Source organism: Aethalodelphis obliquidens, unplaced genomic scaffold (genome assembly GCF_003676395.1).
Source record: "Aethalodelphis obliquidens isolate GAN/ISIS:26980383/991018 unplaced genomic scaffold, ASM367639v1 scaffold37, whole genome shotgun sequence".
NCBI lineage: Eukaryota > Metazoa > Chordata > Mammalia > Artiodactyla > Delphinidae > Aethalodelphis > Aethalodelphis obliquidens.
The window spans coordinates 10,413,548-10,440,148 of NW_020837981.1; the positions used below are offsets into that span (position 1 = coordinate 10,413,548).

The 26,601-nt window shown below is 37.1% G+C and overlaps 1 protein-coding gene across 6 annotated transcripts in view; it reads right to left on the minus strand.

Moving 5' to 3' along the window:
- Positions 1-8,197: 8,197 nt before the first annotated feature.
- Positions 8,198-26,601, minus strand: part of ADK (adenosine kinase) — a 486,725-nt gene continuing 468,321 nt past the window's right edge. For 4 of the 6 annotated variants that reach the window (XM_027129820.1, XM_027129819.1, XM_027129818.1 and 1 more), the window contains one exon: positions 8,886-9,010. In XM_027129820.1, the coding sequence (XP_026985621.1) occupies positions 8,886-9,010 (125 nt within the window). Of the gene's footprint in view, positions 9,011-26,601 lie in introns of all 6 variants that reach the window. The other 2 variants (XM_027129816.1, XM_027129817.1) reach the window with 1 other exon arrangement.

The window sequence follows — 26,601 nt, forward strand, 5'->3', positions numbered from 1 at the left end:
TTCCATACTCAGAAGAGGAGACTGGAGGTTGTGGTAGCCCCAAGAAACCCTGCAGCAGCCCAGGACTGGCTAATTTTGTCATGGAATTCATGCAAAAATTACTTTGAAGTAAATTTATATGTGGTTTTGTATCATGTGGTCTTTTATCTTCTTCATGAGATGCTGCCATCAATCAAATTGAAAAGGTTTTCAATAGCCAAGACATGGAAACAATCCAAGTGCCCCATCTGTGTATTCCATACACAATGGAATATTACTCGGCCATAAAAAAGAATGAAATATTGCCATTTGTAGCAACATGGATGGACCTAGAGAATATTATACTTAGTGAAATAAATGAGACAGAGAAAGATGAATACTATGCGATATCACTTATATGTGGAATCTAAAAAATAATACAAATGAAATCTATATACAAAACAGAAACAGACTCACAGACACAAAGCAAATTTATGGTTATCTAAGGGGAAATGTAGGGGAGGGAAAATTAGGAATATGGGATTAACAGATACCAACTACGTAAAACAGATAAGCAACAAAGATTTACTGTATAGCACTGGGAATTATATTCGATATCTTGTAATAACCTAAAAAGGAAAATAATCTAAAAAAATAAAACTGACTCACTTTGCTGTACACCTGAAACTAATATAATATTGTAAATCAGCTATACTTCAATTTAAAAATTTTATTAGGTTTTCCTACTTAAGTACTTTATATTCTTCAAACATTAGGACAGATTTCAACCATACAGAAATATTGAAAATTATACAACAAACATCCAACTATTTACTACCTATATTACCACATATATTTACTACCTAGATTCTACAATTAACATTTTGTTGTATTTGCCTTATCACTTATCTACCCATCTTACCATCCCTCTTTCCATTCATCTTATTATTTGATGCACTTCATTGCAAGTTAAAGACATCAATACACTTCATAATCTATCAATATGCATATCATTAACTAGACTTCAACATTAGCTTAGTTTGTGTGTGTGTGAGATTTAAAAATCATGCAACTTAAGTGGGACATTCTCTGAGTTTTGGCAAATGCATATACCTGTGTAACCCCTATGATGACATCACCATTAGCTTAGAAAGTCCTCTCATTTCCCTTCGCAGTCAGTTTCCCTTCCCTCCTCTCCCACAAAGCAGCACTTGTTCTGGTCTTTCTCACTGTAGGTTGGTTTTACCTGTTCTAGAACTTCACATACTGGGAATCTTACAGTATGCACTCTTTCGTATTTGGCTTCTTTCACCCAGTTAAAGTGTTTTTGAGATTGATTCATGTTGTATTAGCAGTAATTTCCTTCTCTTGCTGAGTATTATTCCATCGTTTGAATATACCACACTTTATCTTTTCTCCTGCTGTTGGACAACTACCCAGTTTCTAGCTTTTGGCAACAACGAATAAAAAGACTATAAATATTCGAATTCAAGTCTTTATGTGGACATATGCTTTCACTTCTCTTGCATAAATACCAGGAGTGGAATGGCTGGAGTCAAAGAATAGGTGTGTTTAACTTTATAAGAAACTTCCATGCCTTTTCCCAAAGTGGTTGTTCCATTTTACACTCCAACTGGCAATGCTGCTTCACATCCTCTCCAACATTTGGTATTGTCACTTAAATTTTAGTCATTCTAATGCAGTATCTCACTGAGGTTTTAATGTTCATTTCTCTCATGACTAATGATGTTGAATACTTTATCATGTGCTTATTGGCTATTCATATATTTTATTTTGTCTTTTCATTACTGAATTAGAGTTTTTTTTGTTTTTGTTTTTTTTTGCGGTACGCGGGCCTCTCACTGCTGTGGCCTCTCCCGTCGCGGAGCACAGGCCCTGGACGCGCAGGCTCAGCGGCCATGGCTCACGGGCCCAGCCGCTCCGCGGCATGTGGGATCTTCCCGGACCGGGGCACGAACCCGTGTCCCCTGCATCGGCAGGCGGACTCTCAACCACTGCGCTACCAGGGAAGCCCTGAATTAGAGTTTTTAATATATTCTGGATATAAGTTCTTTTTTAGACATTATATGTGTTGCAACTATTTTATCCTGGCCTGTGGCTTGTTTATTCATATTCTTAATGGTGTCTTTTTTTTTAAAAAATTTAATCAATTAATTTAAACATCTTTATTGGAGTATAATTGCTTTACAATGTTGTGTTAGTTTCTGCTGTATAACAAAGTGAATCAGCTATATGTATACATATATCCCCATATCTCCTCCCTCTTGCGTCTCCCTCCCACCCTCCCTCTTAATGCTGTCTTCATGAACAAATAGTTAAAATTTTTTTGGAATTCGATTTATCAATATTTTTTCTTTCGTGGTTAGCGCTTTCAAAGTCCTCTCTAAGAAACTTCTGCCTACCCCCAAGATGTTAAAATAGTCTCCTGTTTTCTTCTAGGAGCATAATCATTTTCGCTTTTATGTTATGGCCGTGATCCATCTTTATTTTTTATGTATGGTATAAGGTAAGGGGCCAAAGGTTCATTTTTCCCCATAAAGATATCAAGTTGTACATGAATGGACCTAGAGATTGTCATACTGAGTGAAGTCAAACAGAGAAAGACAAATATCATGATATCGTGTATATGTGGAATCTAAGAAAAAGGGTACAAATGAACTTATCTACAAAACAGAAATAGAGTTACAGTTGTAGAAAACGAATTTATGGTTTCTAGGGGGTAAAGGGGTAGGGATAAAATGGGAGATTGGGACTGACATATAAACATTACTTTATATAAAATAGATAACTAATAAGGACCTATTGTATAACACAGGGAACTCTACTCAATACTCTATAATGGCCTATATGGGAAAAGAATCTAAAAAAGAGTGTGGATGTATGTATGTGTATAACTGATTCACTTTGCTGTACACCTGAAACTAACATAACATTGTAAATCAACTATACTCCAATAAAAAGTAAAAATAAAATCAAGTTGTAATAGCATTGTCTATTGAAAAGATTTTCCTTTTCCCATTGGGTTGCTTTGGTGTTTTTGTAAAATATCAAACTACTTCACATTTAAATTTATTGTACTATTTAGAAAATGTTTTTACTCTCATATTCTCTTAACACTGTCTCACTGGGGGTGGATATATTTTCCTCCTTTTGAGTTGAGAAAACCAAGGCTCAGGGCAGTTCAAGAACTTGACCAAGGGGACACAAAGTGAAGGACGTGCACACAGAACTATTACTGAATCATAAAGAAATTGTTTACATTTTAAACCTACTTTATCCAGTGGAAATATTATTAAATGGACACTTTTTCTGAAGGTAACGGAGTAACAGAAATAAGTGCATATTTTTATATTTCAGCACTGGTGGTATTATCAGACTGCAAGCCAAACATATACTTTCTCTGTAGGCTTGTGTATGTCTAAGACAATCTATATTATGCATCTCTTTCTGAAAGGGTAAAGAATTACAATACTTGCTTTGCAAAATGGGTAAGAATAATAGTTTTTAGCCAAGGGTGCTTGGACTTTATTTAAGATAAAGAATGTATTTCTCTCACCCTGATCTAAAAAGAAAGTTACTCTTCTCTGATTCGAGGAAATAAAGCAGTACATAAAGGTACATATCATGTAGATATAAAAACTAGGAAGAAACTCAATAGCCACTCTTGCTCTTTTTCTTTCTCTCCTACTCTGCTATACTAATACTTGGGCATCCAGCCTGTCTCCAAATGTTTGGTACCACCTTCTTTTCCACCTCATGGAAGCAGTTTTCAAGCAAAATTGATCACTCGCTGAGACTAGGCCAATTTCAATGTTCTAACTCTCCAGACCACCTAGGCTCACCCTTGAAGTATCAGTCTCCTGTGCCCACCTGATTTACCCAACTGTAACACACAAATGAATGGCCTCAGTCTTTGTGGCTCACTCCTCTGGTAAGAACCCTCTTTTCCCACATTCAAAGAGGCAACCTTGTTAAAACCACTACTACATATTTTAGGGATGTCATAACCAAAGCATCTACATTTTGTGAATTACACAGAATAAGAGGGTTACACAACTATTTGAAGGGAACCTGAGGTCAGAATCCATGTCTTTTTTTAAAAAATATAAATTTATTTATTTTTTGCTGCATTGCATTGGGTCTTCTTTGCTGTGCGTGGGCTTTCTCTAACTGTGGTGAGCGGGGGCTACTCTTCGTTGTGGTGTGCGGGCTCCTCATTGCAGTGGCTTCTCTTGTTGAGGAACACGGGCTCTAGGTGCACAGGCTTCAGTAGCTGTGGCTTGCGGGATCTAGAGTGCAGGCTCAGTACTTGTGGCACACGGGCTTAGTTCCTCCATGGCATGTGGGATCTTCCTGGACCAGGGCTCAAACCTATGTCCCCTGCATTGTCAGGCAGATTCTTAACCACTGCACCACCAGGGAAGCCCAGAATCCATGTCTTCTTGACAACTTCATTATTCTTCCCCCATCCTATATGTCTTCCCTCAACTATCTGTTAAACCAGGATGAGATAAAGTGGAACTAGGTTAACTACTCTTCATTCCAAGATGGAAAAACTTAGGTCAGACTGGAGATTGCCTAACAACCAATTAAAGGCAGTTTTCCTGAGACCCAGTCAGCTAGGCTAGCCATTATTTTCCCTTTGTCTTTTACCAAAACTAAAAAAGTATACCATAAACCCAAGAACAAAATACACAACCTAATGACTTTTTTTAACACAAGAAAAGTTATGTGGGACTTCCCTGGTGGTGCAGTGGTTAAGAATCCGCCTGCCAATGCAGGGGACACGCGTTCGAGCCCTGGTCTGGGAAGATCCCACATGCCACGGAGCAACTAAGCCCGTGCGCCACAACTACTAAGCCTGTGTTCTAGAGCCTGCGAGCCACACCTACTGAGCCTGTGCGCCACAACTACTGAAGCCCGCACGCCTAGAGCCCGTGCTTTGCAACAAGAAAAGCCACTGCAATGAAGAAGCCCGTGCGCCACAAAGAAGAGTAGCCCCCGCTCGCTGCAACCAGAGAAAGCCTGCGCAAAGCAATGAAGACCCAACACAGTCAAAAAAAAAAAAAAAAAAGTTACATGATCTGTGTGCATGTTAATTACTACCAGTAGGCATACTTTAGAACCTGCTATAAATAGCGACTGTCATAAAAGTTTAGCTGGTGAGTGGCACTTGATCAATAGCCTTGGGGTAAGGGATTTTCTTATCAAAAAAAGAATAAGAAAGGTTTATTAGTGTCTCACCTACTGATCTAAGAGAAAGATATTCTGCAGTAGTTTTAATATGATACTCTAGCACTTAAACTAATTGTCCTTGAGAGTCAAAGTTGGAGGACTCAGACTTCCTGATTTCAAAACTCAAAGCTCCAGTAATCAAGACAGTCTGGATTGGCATAAGGATAACATACAGACATATAGACCAATGGAACAGAGTCCAGAAATAAAACCTTACATTTATGGTCAATTAATTTTTGACAAGGGTACCAAGACAATTCAGTAGTGGATAAAAGTCTTTTTAATAAGGTACAGGGAGGACTTCCCTGGTGGTCCAGTGGTTAAGACTGAGCTTCCACTGCAGGGGGCACGGGTTCGATCCCTGGTCAGGGAACTAAGATCCCACATGCCACAAGGGATGGCCAAAAAAAGTAAATTAAAAAAAAGAAAAAAAAAAAAGGTACAGGGACAACTGGATAGCCACAAGTAAAATAAATTAGACCTCCCAACTCAAATATATACGAAAATAAACTTGAAATGGATCAAAGAGTTAAATGTAGGAGCAAAATCCATAAAACTCTTAAAAGAGAATATAGATGTAATTCTTCATGACCTTGGATTAGGCAATGGCTTCTTAGATATGAAGCTGAAAGTACAATTGACCAAAAAGAAAAAAAAGAAAAGAAAAAAGATAAACTGGATTTCATACAAATTAAAAACATCTGGGGAATTCCCTGAAGGTCTAGTTGTTAGGAATCCAAGCTTTCACTGCCCAGGATGCGGGTTCCATTCCTGGTTGGGGAACTAAGATCCCACAAGTTGTGCAGCATGGCCAAAACAAAAACAAAAACAAACAAAAATATCTGTGCTTCAAAGGATACCTGCAAGAAAGTGGAAACACAACCCACAGAATGGAAGAAAATATTTGTAAATCATATGCCTAAAACTTATACCCAGAATATATAAAGAATGCTTACAACTCAACAACAAAAGGACAAACCACTCAATTAAAAAATGGGCAAGCAATCTGAATAGACATGTCTCCAAAGAAAAAAGTACAAATGGTCAATCAATAAACATAATATCATTAGTAAACAGGAAAATGCAAATTAAAACCACAATGAAGGGCTTCCCTGGTGGCGCAATGGTTAAGAATCCGCCTGCCAATGCAGGGGACACGGGTTTGAGCCCTGGTCTGGGAAGATCCCACATGCGGCAGAGCAACTAAGCCCATGCGCCACAACTACTGAGCCTGCGCTCTAGAGCCTACGAGCCACAACTACTGAAACCGGCGCACCTAGAGCCTGTGCTCCGCAACGGGAGAAGCCACTGCAATGAGAAGCCTGCGCACCGCAATGAAGAGTGACCCCCGCTCGCCGCAACTAGAGAAAGCCTGTGCACAACAACGAAGACCCAACACAGCCAAAAATAAATAAATAAAATAAATATATTTAAAACCACAATGAGATAGCACTTCATACCCTCCAAGATGGCTATAATCAAACAGAGAGTATCAAATGTTGGCAAGGGTGTGAAAAAATTGAAACCCTCAAACCATGTTAGTGAGAAGGCAAGATGATGCAGTCCCTTTGGAAAAAAGTTTGGCAGTTTCTCAAAACGTTAAGCGTATGGTTACCATGTGATCCAGCAATTCTACTCCTATGTATATACCTAAAAGAACTGAAAACATACATCCACATAAAAAACCTGTATGTGATTGTTAATAGAAGCATGACTCATAATAGCCCAAGAGTGTTAACAACTGAAATGTACATCATGAATGGATAAACAAAATATGGTATATCTAAAGAAATATTATTTGACAATAAAAAGAAGTACTGAAAATGTCCTAGGGTGGGCAAACTTTGAAAACATGCTAAGTGAAAGAAGCAAGACACAAAAGAACACATGACTCCATTTTTATGAATATCAAGAATAGGCAAATCTATAGAGTCAGAAAATAGTTTAGCGGTTACCAGAGAATGGGGAGAATTGGGTTTCCTTTTGGGGTGATGCAAGTGTTCTTGATTTAGATACTGGTGACAGCTGCACAGCTTTGTGAATATACTAAAGCCCACTGTATTGTATACTTTAAAATGAAAAATTTTATGGTATATGAATTATATCTCAACAATGATAAAGATAAACAAGCATAGGAGACCTAAAAGTTTACTTAAACACAAACAAAACAAAAACCTGAATGCTTTGAATTCAGTTTATAACTATCTTTTTTTTTCTTCAACAATAATCATAATGATAACAACAGTAGGTACTTATTAGACTTGTAACAAGCAGTTTATACTTAGTATTTTCTCTCAAATTATCTCAATGACCTTGTACAGGGGTTATGATCCCATTTTATAGAAAGGAAGTTGAAGTTCAAAGAGGCTGAGTAATTTGCCCAAGGTCATATCAAGGTAATTAAGTCTGACTCCAGAGGTTCTTTTTTTTTTAGAGATTTTTTTTTTTTTGGCCACATTGCACAGCATGTGGGATCTTAGTTCCCCGACCAGGGATTGAACCCGTGCCCCCTGCAGTGGAAGCACGGAGTTCTAACCACTGGACTGCCAGGGAATTTCCTGGAGGTTCTATTACACCATTTTGTCTTCCTTAAAACAGTGGCTTGGGACTTCCCTGGTGGCGCAGTGGTTGAGAGTCCGCCTGCCAATGCAGGGGACACGGGTTTGTGCCCCAGTCCGGGAAGATCCCACATGCTGTGGAGTGGCTGGGCCCGTGAGCCATGGCCGCTGAGCCTGCGCGTCCGGAGCCTGTGCTCTGCAATGGGAGAGGCCACAACAGTGAGAGGCCCAAGTACCGCAAAAACAAAAACAAAACAAAACAAAAAAACAGTGGCTTACTGGTCTCTAATACTAAGTTATTTTTCAATGTGTTATGTTGTTCTTTCTGTCTCCATCAACAAAACAGACATTATTTCAGGACCCAGGATTAAACAATGATCTTTCTTCCTTAGTTTGCAGAGCACAGGGCAAAGACAGAAAAAAAGTCCCATATGACAAGTTTTTATTTGTATCAAATTACAGAGTACCATAAGTAAATATAAGATTATGACTTGAATATTGTAATATAGCTTATAATTTGGCAAATTATTTAATTATCCAAAGTTTATTACATGTTTGAGTACACACTGAAGAAATTACTTGGCATAACTTGGCAAGATAAATATTTCTGTACCTTATTTAACCATTTATCATGTATATATGTGGTACATATATGAACATATGTGTGTATATATGTGTACACACACTTCTGAATTAAATATACTTGTATAAAAGCTAAAGATTTATATACTGATATTATCTTTAATTCCTTTAAAAAATCTATCATATTAAATTGCGTCTGCATTCAAAGCAGAAATGTAAAAAAATGATCACTTTACTAAGTACACATGAATTTACAAAGTAATAAAAATGAAACAAAATTTCTATTGAGATGTTATATTCCTGTTTAACTGACATTTAAGTGGCACTATCAAACTATGGAAATAAACCTCCGATTTTAGGTTGCTGAGAGAATAAAGATTCTAGTGTGTACTACTGTACCCTCTAAATTAAGATGAACATTATTATAGTAGGAAAGGTAGCATTTAATTTTCTTCTTTATTAATATGGGAATTCTCAGGAAGCCATCAGGGCAGCGTCTGTACTCCTGGGCTGCGGTTTCCTGCTTTTTCATCAGTGGAAGTCTGGCTTCTCAGGAAAGGTGCAGCCAGTCCGCCTAATTATGACACTTGCTGCATAGTGGCCAGCACGGATGCATTCAGTCAGGGGCTTGTTAGAGACCAGCTGAGACAGAAAACCTGGAACACAGACAAAAGGGAAATACATGAGTATTGTGTAACAGCATCAGAAATGTCATATGGGTCAGAACGAAAAATGGTCTACATACCTATGCCTTTTTTCAGTCTTGAAAGTGAAGTGTCAAACCTCTAGGGTTAGAGAGTTCTTTCCTAATATTTCTTTTAAAGAAAGAGCTCTTTTAAAGAGCTCAAGTCGGGATGTGACAACTCACCACGAAGTCAACCTAGTCTTTCTAAGCCTAAACTATCATGCTTTCCTTGATAAGGAGACTTTAACTCTGAGATTAAAAGGTTATAAGTAAGAAATACTGGCCAAATAATATTATATTGGGTCTTTACAGCTGAGAAATTATTAGTTATGCCTCTGCCTATCTCTCTGGATTCCTTCTGTATTGATGTTATTCCTAGAAAATTGCTATTTGGCAAAAATATCTGGATATCTCTCCAAGAACAAATTTGAGAGTTGAAAAGTTATGAATGACCTTATATCTCTTTCACTCCCAGAAGTAACAGCGAAATAATTTCTATAGTCAAGCACCATGGACGGGCTTGACATTAAAATAAATATGGTAAGGTAGGAAACAGGCCTTCTGCTTCTGACCAACATGAAATAAAAGGAACCAGATTTACCCTTTTTCCTGAAACAACTTTTTTATTTATTTATTTTTTTGCAGTACCCGGGTCTCTCACTGTTGTGGCCTCTCCCGTTGCGGAGCACAGGCTCCGGACGCACAGGCTCAGCAGCCATGGCTCACGGACCCAGCCACTCCGCGGCATGTGGGATCTTCCCAGACCGGGGCACGAACCCGTGTCCCCTGCATCGGCAGGCAGACTCTCAACCACTGCGCCACCAGGGAAGCCCAGAAACAACTTTAAAATAAAAACAAAGCACATGCAACAAAGTTTTTCAAATATTGTACATCAGCCACAAAAGATCCATGAAAGAAGGGAAACAAATGAGGTAAACTGCAAAAGTTACCAGGCCACAACACATGGAAGGACAGCCTAGGCAGAGCCTGACAGCTTCACTGACTTGAGAAGATGGAATTGGGAGTCAAAGTAGGATAAAATTAAACATCTACACAGACTGATCAGGAAAAAAAGAGGGGAGCTATAAATTGCCAATATTGGTAATAAGAGATATGACATCACTATAGCATCTACACACGCTAAAAGGATAATAAGGAAACATTAACAACTTTATGCCAATAGATCTGACCAGTTAAACTGGACAAACTTCTGGAGAGAGACACAAACTATCAAAGCTCACTCAGGAAGAAATAGATAACCTGAAGAGCCTTCTAGCTATTAAATATTTGATTTTATAATTAAAAAGCACATTAAAAGCACAAAAATAAAGAAAATTCCAGGTTCAGATGGTATCACTGGTTGAGTTCTACCAAATATTTAAGGAAGAAAAATAATGTCAATGCTATACAAACTATTCAGAAAACTGAAAAGGAGAGAATACTTCACAACTCATTATTTGAGGCCAGCATTACTGATACCAAAATCAGAAAAGATGCAAATATTTTACAAATCCAATCCAGTAGTATATTTTTAAAAAGATAATAAATCATAATCAGCCAGCATTTATCCCAGAAATACAAGGTTGATTTAACATTCAAAAACCAATCAATGTAATCTACCACACTAACTAAGAAAACCATAAGATCATCTTCACAGATGCCGAAAAAGCATCTGACAAAATCCAAGATCAGTTTCTAAAAAAAAACTTTCAGCAAACTAGGAATAGAAGGGAACTTCCTCAACCTCATAAAGGGCACTTGTGAAAAACTTGCATTTAATATCATTCTTAATGGTGGATGATGGAATGTTTTTCCCTTAGAATTGAGAACAAGGAAAGAAAGTTTGTTCTTAAACATTGTACTGGAGACCCTAGCCAGTGCAATATGGCAAACAGAAGAAAGAAGAAAAAGCATCAAGACTGAAAATGAAGTACAACTGTCTTCATTTGCAGATGGCATGACTGTCTATGTCTACGGTTCTCAACAATGCCGAATGTTCTCTGGGGGGCAAAACTGCCAATGTCTGGAGACGTTCTTGGTTGTCAAACCTGCAGCAGAGGGTGCTGCTGGCAACTAGTGGGTAGAGCCCAGGGATGCTGTTAAATATCCTATGATGTCAATAATGCCGAGACTGATAAATCCCGGTCTATGTAGAAAATCCTATGGAATCTAGAAAAAAGTTACTAGAGCTACTAAGTGAGTTTAGTAAAACTGCAGGATACAAAATCACTATGCAAAAATCAATTGGATTTCTGTACTAGTAATGTGTATATATAGCAATTGTATATGCCAGCAAAATTGATATTAAAAATACTATTCACCATACCATCAAATATGTGAAATACCTAGGGCTAAATACGACAAAAGGTAAGACATTTATTTACACTGCAAATGACAAAACAGTGCTGAGAAAACAAAACAACAATGCTGAGAGAAATTTTAAAAAGCTAAGTAAATGAATAGATATAAAGTGTGCAGAGATCAGAAGATTCAATATTGTTATCAGCTCTACTGATTCAATGTAATATCAACCAAAATTCTAGCAGACTTTTCTAACAGAAACTGACAAGCTGATTCTACAATTTATGTGGAAATGCAAAGAACTTAGACTAATCAAAACACAACTTTGAAAAGAAGACTACTTGATTAAAAAACTTATTACAGAACTACAATAATTGAGACATTATGGCATAAAGATAGACAAATCAATGCAACTGAATAGACGGTCCAGAAATAAACCTACTTCTATATGGTTGATTGATTTTTACAAAGGTATTAAGTAATTCAATGAAGAAAGGGTAATCTTTTAAACAAATGTTCTTAGAAGAGCTGGATGGCCATATGTGGAAAAAAAACAAAAACAAAAGCCCCCACTTCTACTCTTCCTCACATCAACCACAAAAATTAACTTGAAATGAAACATAGGTCTAAATGTAAGAGCTAAAACCATAAAACTCTGAGAAGAAAACTTAGGAGGAAATCTTAGTGATTTTGGACTTGCCAAAGATCTCTTAAGACATAAAAAGTATAAACTTTTCTTTTTTTTTTTGCGGTACGTGGGCCTCTCACTGTTGTGGCCTCTCCCGTTGCGGAGCACAGGCTCCAGACACGCAGGCTCAGCAGCCATGGCTCCCGGGCCCAGCCGCTCCGTGGCATGTGGGATCTTCCCCGACCGGGGCATGAACCCATGCCCCGGTAGGCGGACTCTCAACCACTGCACCACCAGGGAAGCCCAAAAGTATAAACTTTTATGAGAGAAAAAATAATTTTGACTTTGCCAAATTAAACATTTTTATACTTCAATAACAAGAAACAACCCAATAAAAAATGGGCAACGGTGTTGAACAAACACTTTAGCAAAGATAAACAGATATCAAATAAGCACATGAAAAGATGTTCAACATCATTATTCATTAGAGAAACGCAAATTAAAGCCACCATTAGATACCACTGCCCACCCGCCAGAATGGCTAAAATTAAAAAGACTGACAAACCAAGTGTTGACAAGGGTACAGATCAACTGAAACTCTCATATTGATTGTGAGACTATAAAATGATAAGCCCCCTTTTGAAAACCATTTATCTGCATCTTAAAAAGTTAAACATACACCTACTATATGACTCAGTTTTTCTATTTCTAGGTATTTAACCCAAGGTAAAGGAAAGCATTTTTCCATACCACGATTTGTAAATGAATGTTCAGAGCATCTTTACTTGGAATAGCCCGAAACTGGAAAACAATCCAAGTAGCATGGAAGCAGTAGATATGTCCATGGTGATGGTTTCATAGGTGTATACATCATTCAACATTTGTAAAACTGTACACTTTAAACATGTGCAGTTTACTGTATGTCAATTATACTGCAATAAAACTATATAAAAAATTGTTGTAGTTATAAATAAGATAGTCAAGAACAGAAGAATCTGGGGCTACTTCCCTCTTAGGAAAACCCGAGCTGCTGTAGCAGTATTCAAATACTCAGAAGAACAGATGATAATGAGAAACTGCTCCGTAGCCAGACTTTTAGGCCCTCCCATAGCCCCTGGGCAGCTGGGGGGTGAAGGTTAATTTAAAAGCTGTGGTGTAGTGACCTGTAGAGAGCATTATAAGAGATTTATGTTCTTTCTCTTCTACCATTCTGACCACACAGGCTTCTCCCTGTCAGATTTGGGGAATGCTCTGTATCCAATAAAATAAATAAGTACGCCCAACCAAAGAATAATTAATTTGGTTAATGGAGTGATGTATTTTGAAGACGTTTGCTTAGAAAGTGAAATCACTCTCTCAAGAGGTTTAGTAAGAGTATTTTATCAATGGGTTTTCAGGTAACAGTCAAAGGTCGATATTAACTTTCAGCCAAACTGTGAGACTAAACTGCTCAGTCCACACAGTGAATGGAACAGATGACAAATTTAGTCAGATCAGCTTACAATGGAAACACGTCTATCATAAGACTTACAAGGAACATCTGTTTTCCTCATTCCTCCTGGTATGTTTGAGAGAAAAGAAAGCTTATGTTTATGAAATATTTTTGTGAAGCCTAAATACCAGCATCCTCTTTCTAAGAGAAGAGCAAGCTGATGATTGAAGTCCCCTGAAGAGACATTTTCTTTGACAAGTGGAAAACCTGGATGCAGAAAAAAGCTAAGACCTTTGCCCCAGGTGAATATCAGTTCTTTAATAATCTATTTTAAAAAACGAACTGAGATGAACTACAGAAGTTATACGATCAATTTTAAGTGGAACCTTCATAAAGTAGCTGGTGTGAATCTTCAAAAGTTGTATAAAATAGTTTAAATAAAGAGAGCTTATATTAAAGTTCCCTTATATTATATTATATTATATTAAAGAATCATAGGAAATCCTTTTATAATAGGAATTAAACATTCCCAAGATACATTTTTTATTGTGTAAAATATACATAATCTAAAAATTACCATTTTGACCATTTTTAAGTGTACAATTCATGGCGTTAAGTACATTTTGCAATGTTGTGTAACCATCACCTCTATCGATTTCCAGAACTTTTTCATCCCTCCAACAGAAACTATACTCATTAAACTCTCCATTCCCCCTACTCCTGGCCTCTGGTAACTGCTATTCTTCCTGTTTCTATGAATTTGCCTACTCTGGGTACTTCACGTGAGTAGGATCATGCAATATGTGGCCTTTTGTGTCTGGCTTATTTCACTTAGCATAATGTTTTGCAATATAATTTTTTAAGTTTAGATTTTAATTATTAGCTGGTCTAAAATGTACTTTTAAAAAACTGTATTTGGAAATAACTTCAAATTCAGAGAAAACTTGTAGGAATAAAAACAATGCAAATAGTACCCACATATCCTTTACCTGGATGCACTTATTGTCAACATTTTGTTCCTTCTGTGCACATGCTCTCTTTTTGTACAATTTTCCCCCTAACTATTTGAGAGGAAGTTGCATCTGTCATCTCCCTTTACCTTTAAATATATCTATGTGTCTTCCCTGAGAATAAGGCTATTCTCTTACATAACCATAGTCACCAACTTCAGTAACGCTGTTAGAATACTGTTATCTAATCGACTGTCCGTATTCCAGTTTTGTCAATGACCCAATAATGTCCTTTATAGCATTTTTCTTCCTCCTAGGATAGAATTTAGTCTAGGATTTGTCATATTTTTAGTCTCCTTTATCTTGAACATTTCCTCAGTCTTTCTTTGACTTTTGTGAGAAGGACATTTACAAAGAATACAGTCTTCCGCTACTCTGTATTTAATAGAGTGATTCTCATTTTGGTTTGTTTGGTATTTCCTCATGATTAATTCAGACTATGCGTTCCTGGCCAGAATACTAGAAAAATTATGTTATTCTTCTCAGGGTATCACACATTTAAGAGCATATTATGTCTGGCTGCTGTTCATTGGTGACAATTTTGATCACCTGATCAAGGTGTTGTCCTATTTCCCTTGCATCTAACAGGGAGCCTGTTGGTAGACAGTTTAATACCATGCAAATATGCTACTCCCCATCAAAAATCCCAATCCGTTCTCCCAGATTTAGTATTCACTCATGATTATTAATGGAAGCAACTTAAACTGTGATGATTTTCTAACTCCAGCACTCCTTTCACATTTACCAGTCAGCTTCTGGCATTTTACTATATGCAAGAGCTTACCTTTTCTCCCATTTATTATTTTTAATCTATTTATTTATCAATAAGGAGCACAGACTTTTTTGTTTGTTTGTTTTTGTTCGTTTGTTTTTTTGCGGTACGCGGGCCTCTTACTGTTGTGGCCTCTCCCGTTGCGGAGCACAGGCTCCGGACGTGCAGGCTCAGCGGCCATAGCTCATGGGCCCAGCCGCTCCGCGGCATGTGGGATCCTCCTGGACCGGGGCACGAACCCGCATCCCCCGCATCGGCAGGCAGAGTCTCAACCACTGTGCCACCAGGGAAGCCCAGACTTTTGTTTTTTAATCAATGGTTTATAATTCATGACAGCCTTTAATTTGGTGCTCAAAATGCCCCACTTTTTGCCAGTAGGAGCACCTTCAAGTTGGCTCAGGTGTCCTTGGACCTGCCCTCACACTATTTCTGAGCACTTCCTTACTTTCTGGCATTATGTTCTGGGCTCTTAAACCCACCCTATCCCAGCCCTGGAATCAGCCATTTTTCCAAGGATACCTATTTCCTATCAGGGTGGAATAGTATTAGAGATCAAAGTGTGGGTGGTAAGTGCATTCTTTGCTTTTGGACTCTGTCAGTGAATTGAGCTAGGAAGTATGCATGTACACACATGCACAGATATACATACTTACACACATAAATGTGTACATATGTATATACATATATACACAGAACTATTTTAGAAATTGAGTTGACACCAATATTTCCAATTCCAGTCCATCCCCACAGAGTTCTTTCTTACCTTCCCCCCTTCCATTATCATGATTTTGTACTTTCTTCTATAGTGAAAACCCTAGCTCCCAACAATATCAACACATTTATTTATTGGCTCAGTTTTTTTTTTTTTTAGTTTTTTTTTTAATTGGAGTATAAGTTGATCCACAATTGGCTCAGTTTTGAAATAACTCTTAAAACAGCTTCAAAATTGCTTCACCACTTTATTCTACGAAAACCCAAATTTACTAAAAAGAGTTTGGAATTGGTTTGCTGTTCTCCAATGTACTCAAATACTGTGTTCAGTCTGCTCTTTTAGATTGGTTCTCTTTTTTACTCCACTTTAGAATGGTTCACTTTACTTAAGACTGAAAAAAATGTTGGGCAGTTTGCTTTCAGTTTCCGTTCCCTACTTTCATCCTTGTTAATTTAATGTGTCTTTAAAAATATGTAGAATATTAACATGTTTCCAAGTAAAAACTCTAAAAAAGGTATACTCAGAGAAGTGTCACTTTCTTTTACACTGTGCCCCTCTGTGCCCGTCCCCAATGTATGTATCCAATTTCACTGTTTTCTGGTTTGTCTTCCTGTGTTTATTTTTGTAAAGGTAAGCAGATATATGTGCATTTTCTTATTTCCTCTTCTTTCTTACACAAAAGGAGGGTAGCATAGAATACATGCCCTTTTGCACTTTGCTTTTTTCACTTAAAACACCACCTGGAAATCACTGCATATTTATACATAGAGATTCTCCTCATTCTTTTTTACAGCTGCATAGCACCATATTGTATGGATATACCATAGTTTATTCACTCCATCTCCTATGTGTGAATGTTCACATAGTTTCTAATGCTTTGAAATTATAAATAATTCTGTAATGAATAACATTTTGCATACATATTTTTGTGTTGTTGGGTGTGTGTGTGTTATCTTTGGGATAAATTTCTACAAGTAGAATATTCTGGGTTGAAGGGTAAATATATAAGCAGTTTTGTTAGATATTTCCAAATTCCCCCTCCTTGGGGTTGAACTGTTTTGCATTTCCACTAGTCATGTTTGAGGGTGTCTGCTTCCCCACAGCCTCAATAAGAGAGTATACTGCCAAGCTTCTGAATTTTTGCCAATCTGATGGGTTAGAAACAATATCTCAATGTAACTTTAATTTGCATTTTTCTTACTATGGGTGAGGTTGAACATCTTTTTATATGTGTAAAGAACAAATCTCTTTCTGTGAGTTGTTTATTCTGATCTTTTGCTTATTTTTCTATAGAATTTTTGGTCTCCTCTGCCCACCCCCACCAATTTTTAAAAGTTCTCTGCATTTTTAGAATATTATTCCAATAAAGTATTTTTTAGGTAGGAAAAATACAAATAATGACAATATGCTATTAATATATACAAATTCTGTGCCAGTAAGTAAACAAAGTGCTTATTCATATTTCATTCACTGAATGTGGTGAATTATAAAAAGTGTGGTTGGCAGACACTATAGCAGATAAATACGGCTTGCAGATAAATTTAAAAAAGAATTTTGCACTCTTTTACTAAAGATTTTGGGCCTAACAAGAAGTCAAGAAGTAAAATCTTAAATAACTGACTTGGCATGTGTACTCAATATGAAAAAGCACCTTAGAAGCTCCTTTTTAGGGGCCATTAGCTTACGGTCCTTGTCAGTACATCATGCTGAAAATGAAGGGTAAGGCTCTGCATATATGCCTTTCAGCACAGCCATGAGAAGAGGAACAGGAGGCATAACACTGGAGAACAAGAAATATCAGTAGTTTTCCAAATCAAGAACTCATATACTGAGGCGATTGTTGTTACCTTTTTACTTTGGTTCATTCTCTCTGTGACCTCTAACTCCCCTCTGATCCTTTTACAGATAGGCTTATCCCAGGGCCTCTCAGACTTTCCCCAAATTTAGGCCAAGTCACGGACCTTAGGTCTCCAGCTGTTGAGGCACAGGGTAGGTGAAGGCTTCAATGACATTGAATTTGGTTCCTAGGGCTAGTATCAGCTGGCTTTGAATCCTAGAACAATCACAGACCCAGAGCTCTCAGAATAAACCTCTGTCCATTAACAACTGGTACAGCTTATTACCTTCTGGTAAATTTCATTTGGAATTTTCTTTTACTGATGTTAAAGAGAGTGATCCGCACATATGGTCACCTTATCTTTGATAAAGGAGGCAAGAATATACAATGGAGAAAAGACAGCCTCTTCAATACGTGGTGCTGGGAAAACTGGACAGCTACAGGTAAAAGAATGAAATTAGAACACTCCCTAACACCATACACAAAAATAAACTCAAAATGGATTAAAGACCTAAATGTAAGGCCAGACACTATCAAACTCTTAGAGGAAAACATAGGCAGAACACTCTATGACATAAATCACAGCAAGATCCTATTTGACCCACCTCCTAGAGAAATGGAAATAAAAACAAAAATAAACAAATGGGACCTAATGAAACTTAAAAGCTTTTGCACAGCAAAGGAAACCATAAACAAGATGAAAAGACAACTCTCAGAATGGGAGAAATTATTTGCTAATGAAGCAACTGACAAAGAATTAATCTCCAAAATATACAAGCAGCTCATGCAGCTCAGTATCAAAAAAACAAACAACCCAATCCAAAAATGGCAGAAGACCTAAATAGACATTTCTCCAAAGAAGATATACAGGTTGCCAACAAACACATGAAAGGATGCTCAACATCACTAATCATTAGAGAAATGCAAATCCAAACTACAGTGAGGTATCACCTCACACCAGTCAGAATGGCCATCATCAAAAAATCTACAAACAATAAATGCTGGAGAGGGTGTGGAGAAAAGGGAACCCTCCTGCACTGTTGGTGGGAATGTAAATTGATACGGCCACTATGGAGAACAGCATGGAGGTTCCTTAAAAAATTAAAAATAGAACTACCATATGGCCCAGCAATCCTACTACTAGGCATATACCCTGAGAAAACCATAATTCAAGAAGAGTCATGTACCACAATGTTCACTGCAGCTCTATTTACAATAGCCAGGACATCTAAGTGGCCATCGACAGATGAATGGATAAAGAAGATGTGGCACATATATACAATGGAATATTACTCAGCCAGAAAAAGAAATTAAATTGAGTTATTTGTAGCGAGGTGGATGGACCTAGAGTCTGTCATACAGAGTGAAGTAAGTCAGAAAGAGAAAAATGAATACTGTATGCTAACATATATATATGCAATCTACAAAAAAATAAAATTGGTTCTGAAGAACCTAAGGGCAGGACAGGAATAAAGATGCCGATGTAGAGAATGGACTTGAGGACACGGGGAGGGGGAAGGGTAAGCTGGGATGAAATGAGAGAGTAGCACTGACATACATACACTACCAAATGTAAAACAGACAGCTAGTGGGAAGCAGCTGCATCCCACAGGGAGATCAGCTTGGTGCTTTGTGACCACCTAGAGGGGTGGGAGAGGGATGGGGGGAGGGAGGGGATATGGGGATATATGTGTACATACAGCTGATTCACTTTGTTATATAGCAGAAACTAACACAACATTGTAAAGCAATTATACTCCAATAAAGATGTTAAAAAAATAATAAAGAGAGTGATCAATTTTAGTATAACTGAATCCAGTGTTGGAGACGAGGTCTGAGACATAATTTAAACTGGGCTGAGGTGCTAAGCTAGTTTCTTCCTCAAAGCACATAGAGGTGGGATGGCTGGTGCGGGCAAAAGGCAATGTGATTTCCTAACTTCCATGCTGCTTCTGTAGAAAAGATATAACATTTAGAATTTTCCTAGTGTCATTTACAGAGAACTGAGAAATATCATCAGTAGGTATGAAAGCCTTAATGAAGACACTTAAGAGCTAGGGATATTTCAAAAGGAAATGAACAAAGTCTTCAGATCATTTTTTTCTTTTCCATATAGTTCCTCCACTAATAGTTTTCATGGTGGCTGGAACTAAAAACCCAGTAGACTCCATTACTGTTCATTCAACATTCACAGTAAAAAGGATGAGTTAGCTTTTCTGATTATCATCAAATATGGTTACATGGTTTATGTTTTAAAAAACTCCAACAATTTGAAGAGAGGACTAGTTAAATCCAGGCAATGGAATAACAGAAAGCAGTTAACTAGATAGAATGAGTTAGACCTTCATGTGCTGCTAAGAAACAACCTCCAAGATATGAGTAAATGAAAAATCAAGAGATTGAACAGTAAGCCCAGTATACTTTCATTCGATGAAAACTGGGAATATGTATTCATATACAAACTTGCACAAGCACAGGATATTTCTGGGTGGATTCAACAGAAACTAGCAACCAAAGCTACCTCATGGAGGGAAATTAGTGGACTGGGGTAGGAGCAATGTTTACTTTTCATTATATATAAATACACTACTTCTATGATATATATATGTATCTACATTTTGTGCTGTTGTATCTTCTACTGCTTACAGGTGTTAATTCTGCAATAAAAAGTAGATTAGAAACATTTTCCCATACCTTTAAATATTCTTAGAGACCATGCATTTTAAATGTGGATGTAGCATAATTTACTTAATCCTATTTTTGGATAGTTTTTTTCCAATTTTGTTTTCTACCATAATTAACACTGTAGTGAATATTTTTATAACATTTTAATAACATTTATCATTGTGCACATTTAAAAATTTTAATTTCCTTAGGATAAATTTCTTTATGGGTAATTAATTTTAAGGCTTTATATCCACATTGCCAAACTCCTTTTCAAAATAATCTTATTAATGTATATACTCAACAGCAGTCTTGCTATAAAAGAATTCTGTTTGATAATTTGAAAAGTGAAAGGCAGAATCTTGTTTTAACTTACAGTTATTTGTATATTAGGGAGGTTGAAAACTTTTTTTGTTTGTATGCCTACTGACCATTTGCATTTCTTGTTTTTATGAACTGTCTGATGACAGCTTTTACCTATTTTCCTATTGGGGTATTTCTCTTCTTTTACTGATTTGTAAGAGATATTCTCCCAGTTTGTCTACTACATACGTTGTGAATACTTCCCGTCATTTGCCTTTTATTTCTATTGTTACATCAATATATTTATCTTTTCTTTAATATTTTTTCCACTGAATTTAGGCTGAGAAAGGTCTTCCATACCATGAGGTCAAATAAATATTACCTTATATTTTCTTTTAGTTCACTTATGCTCATTTAACTTTTTTACACCATCTAGATATTGAGTATGATAATTGGGATGTGATCAACCTCCATTTTTCCCAAAGAGTTATATTTTTGTTCCACTACCATATCTTAAGCAATCCTCCCTGTTCCTATCATTTTTAAACATTTTATTTTGAAATAATTTTAGATTTAAAAAAGAGTTGCGAAGATAGTACAGAGTACTCCTGTACTCATCCTGACTTTATTAAATTCCTACATGTGTTTTCTTCCATTTTTGCTCTTTGGTCAAATCGCTGCAATGCATTTTAGAAACATGTTTATTAAAAACAGTAAAAAAGCAAAATTCTTATGTGTCTGAAAAATTATTATCATTTCCAGATTTCAGAGACGATTTTTATTTTCTGTTTATTTCCTAAATATTCTATAATAAGCAATATTACTTTTATAATCAGAAAAAAAGCCAATAAACATTATTTTAAAGAATAACATGAAGACATTTAGCTATTCAGATAAAAGGTTAAGAACAACGCATTCAAGAATTTCAGCTAAGTGATATTTTATTCTGACAGTTTTCCACTCATGCTTTTAGAGTTTATTAATAATTGTAGCCACTTGGGAACAGAGCTTTCTGCAAAGTAAATCAGTATAAGCATCAGTGTTAAGTACAATGAAATTGGTCACTCTTAGAAAGATTCCTCAAAACTAAAGATCTTCACTACTTTCTGTACTCTTAGGCTTAGGGAAACACAGGCAGTGTTAGAGGAGGCATCTTAAGAGAGTTTTTGAGGGAACCTTAGCACAATCTTTCTTCCCCACATGAAGTCTTTATCTTTAGAAGGCATATGCCAAATAAACCAGTCTGCATCATTTGAAATGGAAATTCAAGGACCAATGTTTCCTTAGCAGAGATTCTGGGAGAATTCCTCACAGAATTAAGCAGAAAGGATCACTCTACTTGGACAGCATGGTCATTATGTGATATCAATAAAACAAGCTTTTTGGTAAAAATGGTGAGGTCACTGGCCATAGGACACTGGCCTTAGCATCTCAGAACACTGTAACTGATGAAGCTGGGAAACAAAAGGCACACACACAAACTGAAGATATTGGTAAAATGAGGTGGGTGGGGTGGAAGAAAGGTTTTTCCATTTTGGCCTTTTTTGTTTTTTAAATTAATAGACTATTTTTCAGAGAAGTTTTAGGTTTATAGAAAAATTGAACAGAAAGTACAGGGTTCCTGTATACCCTCTCATCTTCTCATCCCTCAGTTTCCCCTATCATCAACATCTTGCATTTGTTTGGTACCTTGCTACAATTAATGAGCCAATAATGATTCATGAAAGTCCATGGTTTATGTTAGGGTTCACTCGGTGTCATTCATTCTATTTGATTTGAAACTGTATAATGATTTGTTATGCACCATTACAACACCACACAGAATAGCTTTACTGTTCAAAAAACTCCTGTACTCTACCTATTCATCCTTCTCACCCCCCCCCTCAGCCCTTGACAATCACTGATATTTTTACTGTCTTCATAGTTTTCCCTTTTCAGAATGTCATATAGTTGGATTTGTACAATTTGTAGGCCTTTCAAATTGGATTCTTTCATTTAGCATGCTGTTTGAGTTTCCTCTGTGTCTTTTCATGGCTTGATAGCTTGTTGCTTTTTATGACTGAATAATATTGTATGGATATACCACAGTTTGTTTATCCAGTCACCTATTGAAGGATATCCTGGCTGTTTCTAAGTTTTGTCAATTAAGAAAAGAGTGCTTATAAACATTTGTGTGCAGGTTTTTATGTGGACATAAGTCTTCAACTCATTTGGGCAACCAAGGAGCATGACTGCTGGATCATATGGTAAAACTGTGTTTTGTAAGAAACTGCTGAACTCTTTTCCAAAGTGGCTGTACCACTTTGCATTCCTATCAGCAATGAATGAAGAGTTCCTGGAGTTGCACATATTCACCCTATAGGCCACACATACGAACTCAAGATGCTGCTTAAACGATATGGGTGGAAGAATGTTTTTTCCATTAAAAAAACAATTCTTTCTGTAAAAATTTTTTTTTAATTTTTAAATTTCTATTTTTTAACATCTTTATTGGAGTGTAATTGCTTTACAATGGTGTGTTAGTTTCTGCTTTATAACAAAGTGAATCAGTTATACATATACATATATCCCCATATCTCCTCCCTCTTTCATCTCCCTCCCACTCTCCCTATCCCACCCCTTTAGGTGGTCACAAAGCACCCAACTGATCTCCCTGTGCTATACAGCTGCTTCCCACTAGCTATCTGGTTTACATTTGGTAGTGTATATATGTCCATGCCACTCTCTCACTTCGTCCCAGCTTACCCTTCCCCCTCCCTGTGTCCTAAAGTCCATTCTCTACATCTGCATCTTTATTCCTGTCCTGCCCCAAGGTTCATCATAACCATTTTAAAAAATTTTTAGATTCCATATATATGTATTAGCATACGGTATTTGTTTTTCTCTTTCTGACTTACTTCACTCTGTATGACAGACTCTAGGTCCATCCACCTCACTACAAATGACTCAATTTCATTTCTTTTTATGGCTGAGTAATATTCCCTTATACATATGTGCCACATCTTCTTTATCCATTCATCTGTTGATGGACACTTAGGTTGCTTCCATGTCCTGGCTATTGTAAATAGAGCTGCAATGAACACTGTGGTACATGACTCTTTTTGAATTATGGTTTTCTCAGGGTATATGCCCAGTAGTGGGATTGCTGGGTCGTATGGTAGTTCTATTTTTAGTTTTTTAAGGAACCTCCATACTGTTCTCCATAGTGGCTGTATCAATTTACATTCCCACCAACAGTGCAAGAGGGTTCCCTTTTCTCCACACCCTCTCCAGCATTTATTGTTTGTAGATTTTTTGATGATGGCCATTGTGATCGGTGTGAGGTGATATCTCACTGTAGTTTGGATTTGCATTTCTCTAATGATTAGTGATGTTGAGCATCCTTTCATGTGTTTGTTGGCAACCTGTATATCTTCTTTGGAGAAATGTCTATTTAGGTCTTCTGCACATTTTCGGATTGGGTTGTATGTTTTTTTGATACTGAGCTGCATGAGCTGCTTGTATATTTTGGAGATTAATCCTTTGTCAGTTGCTTCGTTAGCAAATAATTTCTCCCATTCTGAGAGTTGTCTTTTCATCTTGTTTATGGTTTCCTTTGCTGTGCAAAAGCTTTTAAGTTTCATTAGGTCCCATTTGTTTATTTTTGTTTTCATTTCCATTTCTCTAGGAAGTGGGTCAAATAGGATCTTGCTGTGATTTATGTCATAGAGTGTTCTGCCTATGTTTTCCTCTAAGAGTTTGATAGTGTCTGGCCTTACATTTAGGTCTTTAATCCATTTTGAGTTTATTTTTGTGTATAGTGTTAGGGAGTGTTCTAATTTCATTCTTTTACCTGTAGCTGTGCAGTTTTCCCAGCACCACTTATTCAAGAGGATTTCTTTTCTCCACTGTATATTCTTGCCTCCTTTATCAAAGATACGGTGACCATATGTGCATGGGTTTATCTCTAGGCTTTCTATCCTGTTCCATTGATCTATATTTGTGTTAAAAAAAATTCCTAATACTTAAAAATAAAAACCGCTCAAAACATAAAAGTATACGCCTTATATCCCATACTCACTTATCTATTTCATTGCTTGGTGAACCTACTATATTTTATGTTTGTTGTCTTCAGAAAGCTACATGATTCACTTCAGACACTTTTGGTAATCTTCACGGTTTTGGTTCAGATCCTTGAGGACTGGGTCAATGATCTAATGAACCATTTGCATTCCAGATTGCTATAATACTATGCTTTCCCTACTGTCTTCATCCCTCATCCCACCCCAACTTATTCATTTAATTTATCAATGTTCTTTATACAAGAGTAATATCGAACTACACACTGTACAGTAGTGACAAGTTAATTACATAGTTATTAAGAGATAATGTGGGAGTAGTAACATAAGTTATCATGTAATTACCTTTGTTCTCAGAGGCATTACCATGTAATTAAAGCAAACCTGATATAATATTTTACAGTAACTAAGAGTGCTGAATTCTATATTCTCCCTGTCCTTTTCCCTGTAAAAAATTTGCTGTCATTTCTGGATCAATCTGATTTTTCAGTTCTTTGTTCATTCTCCACCTTTCTTAGATATCTACACTTCAGTGATGATTTTATGGGCTGTCTTAGACTGGTCTGCTATACCTTCTAAACCAATGGTTACCAGATATATGCTGCCACACGGCACATGAGACAGTAAGTTTAAAGGCGGTACTTTTTTTTTTTTTAAAAGGAATTTTGCCTTTATTTGTTTGTTTGTTTATGGCTGTGTTGGCTCTTCGTTTCTGGTGAGGGCTTTCTCTAGTTGCTACAAGTAGGGGCCACTCCTCATCGCGGTGCGCGGGCCTCTCACTATCACGGCCTCTCTTGTTGCGGAGCACAGGCTCCAGACGCGCAGGTTCAGTAATTGTGGCTCACGGGGCTGTTGTGGTGCGCGGGCTTCTCATCGTGGTGACTTCTCTTGTTGTGGAGCACAGGCTCTAGGTGCACGGGCTTCAGTAGTTGTGACACACAGGCTCATTAGTTGTGGCTCAAGGTCCTGGAGCGCAGGCTCAGTAGTTGTGGCACATGGGCTTAGGTGCTCCGTGGCATGTGGGATCTTCCCAGACCAGGCCTCGAACCCGTGTCCCCTGCATTGGCAGGCAGATTCTCAACCACTGCGCCACCAGGGAAGCCCTGTACGTTTTTTTTAAAGCCTGTATTATTATTATTATTACCTGTGCCTACTTTAAGAGACAGAATAAGATATAAATTAAAATGTTGACTAATCTGAATCCTCAATTTACTAGACTTATGCCACTACCACTATGACACTTGTATACATATACAAACTTGTATAAGAAGCAAATGAAAATAAAGTAAAAACCTAGAACGCTATCAAAAGTATTTTGATTTATTCAATTAACCAACATTTATTGAATGCCTACCATCACTAGGTACTGTGCTAGACACCAAAGGATTCAAAGATGGATAAAACATAGTGTTAATCCTTGAGGATTTTATAGTTTTAGGAGAAAAAGCCACATAAATACTTTAAAAATAATCCTGGCAGAAGTGTGGAGCATGAATTTACTAGGAAAGAGACTGGTGGCAGAGAGATCATGTAGGAGTCTACTGGAATATTCTAGAAGCATTTCTCAAAGTGTGGTCCCTGCACTAGCAGCTTTAGTGTGACCTAAGCCCCACCCTAGACCTATCGAATCAGAAACTCTGAGGATAGGACCCAGCAATTTATCTTTTAACAAGTCCTCTAGGTGATTCTGATGCATGCTCAAGTTTGAGAACCATTGTTCTAGAGTGACAGATAATAAGGATAGGATGGGGAATAAATAGTGATTTGATGTGGGTGCTGATGAAATTTAAAAAATTAAGAACAATTCTGTGGCTTAAAGCTTAGGAAACTATGTGGAAAATGAAA